We start from the raw sequence: 7,783 nt of genomic DNA, 5'->3' as shown, positions 1-7,783 counted from the left end.
AGTCGATGCAACATAAGTTAATGGCCAATCCTATCTTTACAGCATGAGCATCATTCCACGTGGACAGCATATGGCACTAATCGTGCACTAACTGCAATGTTGCCGAATGTGCTGGTGGCTAAGGCTGTCAATTTTTGTCGGCGCGTGCCAGATGGCTTCTCGACTGATTGGTTACTCAGCTTTCACCAAAGTTACTAACCTCGGTTTATACCAATGTCAAAAAGATCGATCTAATCTGAAACCAAGGTATCCAACATTTCTTCCAACACAGTTAGAAAGTCAAATTTGTTACCATATATTAAAATACCTTTTTGCTTGAAATTAAGGGCTCTAAAACACAGTATCATTGAATCGCTGGAAAGTTTAATTTGAGCTAATTTTTTATTACGTATACGTATACAAACAGGCGCATATCAAAATAAAATAAATCTACAAAATAACTGACGTCTGTCCTTTTTCAGGTAGCCGCTTTGGGATTGGCCGTGGCACCTACAAAGGAGTCCCGCAAGAACAACTCATGCGGATTCCCCACGATATAAACCCGAGAGCTGCGCCCAAATCGGCTCAGCCCTCTCGTTTCCTTGCACACAAATAGTTTTGGAGGGACGGAGAGAGAGCGGGAGAGGGAGAGACCGGAAGCCGTTCACTCTTTTCCCCCCGTTTTGGTTCAAGGCACTGCAGGCCGAGCTGCTTTGCTCGTCTTGCTCGAGAGGGTCTTTGACGACAAACGATACCCTCCAAGCAAAGTCGCGGGAACGTGCGCAGCCTAATAAGAACTCGTCACCAACCCACCTCAATCTCTTGGAGCAACACTTCCTGTCCCTCTATAAATATTTATTTAGCCAGTCTCAACCTACTGCTAAATTCCTCAAAACTCTGTGGCACCCAAGAAAAACTCGGCGGCCAACCGAGTGGGAAGCGAAGAGAAAGAATCCACCAAACAAACACTTGGCGATGTGTAAGGCGGTGACCCCGGACTCTCCCTCCCCGGGCCAATGCGACCACCATGAAGAACCCCACGGTCTCCTCGCAGTCCCCTTCGTCCAGAAGCAGCAGACGACCACGAGCCCATCAGAGGATGTTCCGATACTCAAGCCGAAGCCGCCTACCGAGCTCGCTCTTGGCTTGGTGGAGGCCAAGTCTATATTAAGCTTGGCAGTCCCCATGGCTCTGACCAGTCTCCTCATCTACTCCCGCTCTATGATTTCCATGCTTTTCCTCGGGCGCCTCGGTAGCCTCCCACTCGCCGGGGGTGCCCTCGCCATCGGTTTTGCCAACATAACCGGCTACTCTGTCCTCTCCGGGTTGGCAATGGGCATGGAGCCAATTTGCGGCCAGGCGTTCGGTGCCAAGAAGCTCCCCCTCCTCGGTCTCGCCCTTCAGCAGACCATTCTCCTCCTCCTGTCGGTTTCCATTCCCGTTGCTTTCCTCTGGACCAACATGAGGCCGCTCCTCCTCCTCTGCGGCCAGGATCCCGCCATCTCCGCCGCCGCCCAGTCCTACATTCTCTTCTCCCTTCCCGACCTCTTCCTTCAGTCTTTCCTCCACCCACTCCGCGTCTACCTCCGCTCCCAGTCCATCACCCTCCCCCTCACCTATGCCGCTGCCCTCGCCGCCCTGCTCCACCTCCCCATCAACTACTTCCTTGTCTCCGTCCTCCGCCTCGGCATCCCCGGCGTCGCCCTTGCCTCCGTCTGGACGAACCTCAACCTCCTCCTCCTCCTCCTTGCCTACCTCTACCTCACGGGGATTTACAAAAGCACCGGCGGAATAATTCCCTCCGCCGAGAGCTTCCGCGGCTGGTCCTCTCTTCTAAACCTCGCCCTTCCCAGCTGCGTCTCTGTCTGCCTGGAATGGTGGTGGTATGAGATCATGATCCTCCTCTGCGGCCTCCTCCTCAACCCCAAATCCACCGTCGCCTCCATGGGCATTTTGATACAGACTACATCGCTTATCTACATTTTCCCTTCCTCCCTTAGTTTTGGCGTCTCTACTCGCGTCGGCAACGAGCTCGGTGCCAACCGGCCTGACTGCGCGCGGCGCGCCGCCTGTGTCGGCCTCTCTTCCAGCTTCCTCCTCGGGCTTATTGCCCTCAGCTTTGCCGTCTCCGTCCGGCATGCATGGGCCCGGATGTTCACCGACGACCCATCCATCGCAGTGATCACCGCAGCGGTGCTTCCGATACTAGGAATGTGCGAGCTGGGAAACTGCCCGCAGACCACAGGCTGCGGAGTCCTGCGAGGAAGTGCACGGCCGCGGGCCGCGGCCAACATAAACCTCAGCTCTTTCTACGCCGTCGGGATGCCGGTAGCCGTCGGCCTCGCCTTCTGGGGAGGGCACGACTTCAAAGGCCTGTGGCTCGGCCTCCTCGCCGCCCAGGCCACATGTGTCGTGCTCATGCTTGCTGTCATCCACCGCACCGACTGGGACCTGCAGGCCGAGCGGGCGCAGAGGCTGACCGGTGCAGCACGCGACGCCGGAATTCTCAACGGCCATTTAAACGAACCTGATGAGAAACATCTGCACCAGCTAAAAGCTAGCGCAGTGGACGATGAAGATGAGAAAGCCAATTTGGTGATTACAATAACAGTTGATCAATCTTCCAAACAAACTTGATCTTTGTGTATTTGCATTTCTTCTTGTTTCCTTTTTTGTTTTTGTTTACTTGTATTGCAACAAGGATGTTAGTCATTAGTATTACAAAGAGAAGGAGAAGAGTCCATGAGAAATGTCTTAAACTATATCTTTTTGGTTGGTGTGTCTTGTAGTTGTAGATAAGAGCTAAAAGAAAGGAGGTGTCTCGACTGCGTTATGACTTGTATTTTGGATGGCTTCTGCCGACGGCCGTAACATCTGGAGAGCCGGCAGCGTGAAGACTCGGTCGCTGGCCATTCCAGAATGGCGAGTGGAATCGTGCCGGGGGCGAGTGGAATTTAGAAGTCTTTGGTGCTTCCAAGTTTGAACCTCTTTCGCCGGCCATCAACCACCATAGATTGCCAAGATTGGATTGTTCTACCCACTGGTTGGTTGGTTTGAAGTGCGTGACTCCGTAAAGGAGCTGCCCGCGCTTTGGACCGGCGGGTCCGATGATTTGAACTGCGGTGACCAGTGACCACCCTTTAAATGGTTCCACCAGCCTGTATTCAGCGGGACGCAATTCGGACGCATGCATCCGCCTCTGGGCCTCGAGTTTTGACCCACGCGCATGGCTCGTCCACCTCATTGCTTTTGTTCTGGCTAGGTCCTTATTGGAGCTGGCCTGGAACCTAGGCTTTTTTAGCATTTGAAAGTTAGTTAGTCACCAAAAATAAAAAATAAAAAATAAAAAAAATTAGTTAGTCTCATATATACTTTGGTTAAAGCTAGTGAACCTGGCCTAACTAACCCGGTCCACAGTTTCTGGTCTAGGATTTGGACCAGTCCCAAGCCCATAGGTCTAGATCCCATAGGTAGAGGTATACGGGTAAACTAGACACACGTTGGCGAGCCTAGATGGGAATTGCCAAATTATGTCCATCATGTACTTGTACTTAACTAGATGGTGATTGTGAGGACGTGTATGGGCATGTGTTTAGTTCCATATCGGCTATTCGCTAAATAGATCTTGGGTACTTATACAGGATCAAGAAACTCAAAAAATAGCTTATGGCTAGTCATTTTGTGCGAGATCCTAAGTTGTCACAAATAGTATCAGAGCGAACTTGGCCCATAGCCTATGTAGAATAGGGGCACTACAATACGGATTCATGGAAGCTGACCACGGGCTGATTGTAGTGCTTATGACTAGATTTGAATAGATTTGAACTCTTAGCTTAACGAGAACATTAGAGTTTGAACAAGAAAAGTATATGAAGACTCGTGTGAGTGTGTGTTTAGTCCCACATCGATTATTCTACCGAAGAGATCTTGGTTACTTATACAGGACTAAGAAACCTAAAAAAAATATCTTCCAGCTAGTTATTTTGGGTGAGATATTAGATTATTACAAATAGTATCAGAGTGGACCCAGACCATAACCTATGTGGACTAGGGAACACTGCAGCACGGATCCATTAGGTTCGATTATGGTGCTTATGGTTACATTTGAATGGATTTGAACCCTTGACCTGATGAGGATGTTATGGTTTAAATGGAGAAAGTATATAAAGATCCGTGTGGGTGTATGTTTTGTCCTACATCAATTATTCGCTGGGTAGATTTTGGATACTTATACAGAATCAAAGAATCTAAATAATACTTTTCAGCTAGCTATTTTAGGTGGGGTTCTAGGTTGTTATAGGAAAACTAGGAGAATAACTAGTTTGCATAATGCTAATAGGTCCCAGTGGACTAGAGCCCAGTAGACATGGCGGTGGAGCCCATGAAAGATCTTTTTGTTGAAGGCAGTGGGGCTAAATAGAAAATTAGAAGTACATGTTGCACAATCCTGCAACTACCTTGGCAGTTTGTTGGAGAATCTACATGGACGGAGCCAGGTGGAAATTTGCCTTGATGTATCCTACAGATCCCAAAGATCGACTTGGCATTTGAACAAGGACGTGATACATTGATTAAAATAATCTCTAGATCTCTCGCACCTCTCAAAACCCCTTAAGAGTTCGAAGATGGGCAGCATAATAGTACCGCCAAGGGCCAAGAATACATATTCTAGTGCATGGGTTTGGAACATCAGTTAGAAGGCCCTTGCTCAATTACAAGTTCATATATAATAGCTTCCGACTGTCATGTCCACAAGGTCTCCAATTATTAACAAAGTCGATCGGTGTTTCGATTGGACGATACTAGATAGCATGTTCAACCTTATTTTCTGCTCTTTTGATCCATATCTATAAACATATCATGGTTTCTTCAACGTCCAATTGTCTCATCAACGTATCGCTGCATCTGCTCCTCATTATTCTTTTCTTATTTAATGAATAACTTATGATGCGGAATCTTGATTCTAAATCAGAAGCAGTATAAAATAAATAACTCAACTCTTAACGCCTGAAGCCACTCGCGAGTCGCAGCGTCTCTTTTTAAGTTTCCAAAACTAAAAGACTTTTCTTCTCAAGGTGATAGTTTCAGATACGTAGCTAATACATATGCCAGCTCATTGTAACGTAAGGGATGACATCTCCTATGAATCACTTAACGCAAATATTGATGGCGATAGAGATTACTTCAACTCAGCTTAACCAATTATCGCTTTTCAAACCCAAAAGTCAGATCGATCGTAACTTGTGATGCAATAACCTTGTTTTCCTTTCATTTCTTTTATTAAGTTTAGCTTCAACTGCACCGGTTGCACAATCTCCTGCAAGAAACTCGATCACCGTCATGGACGTTGCGCTATTTTGGTAGAGTATCAGAAATAATCAGCGAAAATTAATCCTCACGGCTGTTAGTATGAGAGAGAGAATACTAAGATCAGCCCATCAGAACTGCATGCCTCGGTCAAATGTTTGGAAAACAATAGCACTAAATTTGAACATCGAACCTCTTTTGACAAGGAGGACGGGGGTGTCGTGGGTGGATGTTCAACCACCTGACTTAGAACAAGTTGCCCCAGCAGCAAAAATGTTGCACCTGGTCTACCATGGCGAGTAAATCTTTCCAAAGAAGCATGGCTTGTTTTTTTTGGCAAAAGTCTTTTTTTTTCCGCTAAAGAAGCATGACTTGTTTGCCATTATCTTAAAATATAAGATTAAGGGTAGGTCAAAACATTCTCGATATGGTCAATGGATCTTCACATCCCCGTAGGTAGTTAATCCTAGCCCAATGTTTCGTGGCCGAGGTTGGGTCAATGCACATAGTGTGGTCAATGGAGCTTTACAGTTCCTTCGGATGGTCATCGCACGGCTTTTAACGTGCAAAAGGTTCAAACAGAGGATGCTATTCTAATCAACTCCCTCGGAATTGGGTTGGATAAAGGAAAGGGTGGAAGCTAGTTGGATGGCAAAAGAGGGGCTACACCCAGGCGTGTCTTGTGGGAGCCGGCAGTGGGCGGGCTTTGACCCGGCTGCCTGTGCGCCGCCGCCCACGCCCGCCCCTTTTGACTTCTCTTCCCTCTCTCTCTCTTTTTTCTTTCTTTTTTTATGTCGGATGAATTAAATAACACGAGAATAGATGAATCAGAAAATAAAATATTCAAATATTTTACTTGGTCCTCTTTGAAGCAATTGCACCAAAAATTTCTTTGCATGTCACTACCCAATGATCAAACCCTGCTAAGTTCTCCGGTCCACATCACTGAATTCTAACATCTGAAAGTGATCTCCACTAAATTAACTTGGTTGATGTATTGGCTTCCTTGTCATTGAAGGGTGCTGACCCTTTTTTTTTTCTTCTAATAAAGTAATCTAATGGCTGACTTTTTGTCGACAGACAAAGTAATGATCATGCTGCAAGATTTTTATTCGAGGTTGAAATTGCTTGGTTACGTCTTTCTTGCGGAAAAAACAAATCAAAACTGAATTTTCGGCAGACATAAGGGCATTGTATGCGCTTGGTTTACTGGGTCTAGAGAACAAATTGTTGCATGCGGAAAAATTCTTAAATTATGGTATGGCTTAAGAAAATCAGAAGGATTCTCTATTGCTGAGCCACCCTAGTCACGCAATCTCCATAAGCTTATGCAGTCAAATAGCGCACTATTTGGTCAGCCAGATTAGTGCTTAGATGATGTGATTCTCCCATGGCTGAACCATGACCGTGAGTAAAAAATAAATATTAAATAGAATCAAGAAATATTGCAAGTAATGCGCATTATGTAAATCTTGACTTGTTTATTCCATTGATGATCTTCAATAGCCATTGGCATTAAACTTCAGAATGGAGGATTCATGACTGGACTTGTGAGCAATAGGTTTATCTCTTTATATTTGAGATGTTTGGTTTTATGCCCCTCTGATACATACTTTAAAAGAAATAAAATTTTGGGTTTGTTTATTTTGATGTAAAAGCTCAAACTCTGTGCATAACGTTTGGTTTTGATATACATACATGGTATATGCTTTCAATAAATAAATAAATAAAATTTCTTCTATATTTTTAATTAGTAAAATTTGAACATCCTTGAACCAATTGTGGTACTTGAAAGATAAACAAGTGACTTTGTACTTTGGAAGCACAGTTCATACGATGATATTAGATAAGTGGATATCATATGTTTTCTTAAATATTTATAGGGTATATGATCTACTCCTAAATCCTTGTCATCTTGACTAAAATAAAACAAAATGACTTTAACATATTCACAAGCACATTTAATTCCATATCGTTTCATGTAATGCGATTTATTAGAAAATAATAAACTAAAATTGACTTTACATGATTTAAATTTTTAACTTGCCATCAGTTTCAAAAAGAGTGGAATCCTAAAGGCATCATCTTACGGAGACCGAGGGAAGGGGAGGAAAAGGCGCAAGAAGCTTTTGTTTGAAACTTCCAACCAAACTCAAATTCAGAGAGTTTCTTGTTTTATACTCCGAGTGCATGCTAATACAGTATTCTTACAATTCATGTGTATGATTGAAAAAAAAGTAAACATAACAATATTTGAAAAGTTATATAAATATGATATTAATATTCAAAAATTTATATGAATATGATATTACTGGAACATACTTGTTCATATTCTTTCCAAACCCTATTTTGAAAAAAAATGATATATTGTGATAGTTAAGTTTCCTTTGTATAGCTTCCTTATACCCATCATCATTGTTATATCTAATAAAACTAGGATGGAAATGGCCTAATTCTTATCTTAGAAAAACTCTTCATTTTTTTCTCACCAAAAAAA

The 7,783-nt window shown here is 44.2% G+C and overlaps 1 protein-coding gene across 1 annotated transcript; it reads left to right on the top strand.

Annotated features, from left to right (window-relative positions):
* Positions 1-411: 411 nt before the first annotated feature.
* On the top strand, positions 412-2,810 carry LOC103716878 (protein DETOXIFICATION 49-like). The gene has a single exon (XM_008805066.4). The coding sequence runs from the start codon at positions 955-957 to the stop codon at positions 2,614-2,616; it is 1,662 nt and encodes a 553-aa protein (XP_008803288.2). The 5' UTR covers positions 412-954; the 3' UTR covers positions 2,617-2,810.
* Positions 2,811-7,783: the final 4,973 nt, after the last annotated feature.

The sequence above is a fragment of the Phoenix dactylifera genome, chromosome 2, assembly GCF_009389715.1.
Source record: "Phoenix dactylifera cultivar Barhee BC4 chromosome 2, palm_55x_up_171113_PBpolish2nd_filt_p, whole genome shotgun sequence".
In the NCBI taxonomy this organism is placed as follows: domain Eukaryota; kingdom Viridiplantae; phylum Streptophyta; class Magnoliopsida; order Arecales; family Arecaceae; genus Phoenix; species Phoenix dactylifera.
Note: the sequence above shows the minus strand (reverse complement) of the source record. Positions and strands in the feature narration are given on the sequence as shown.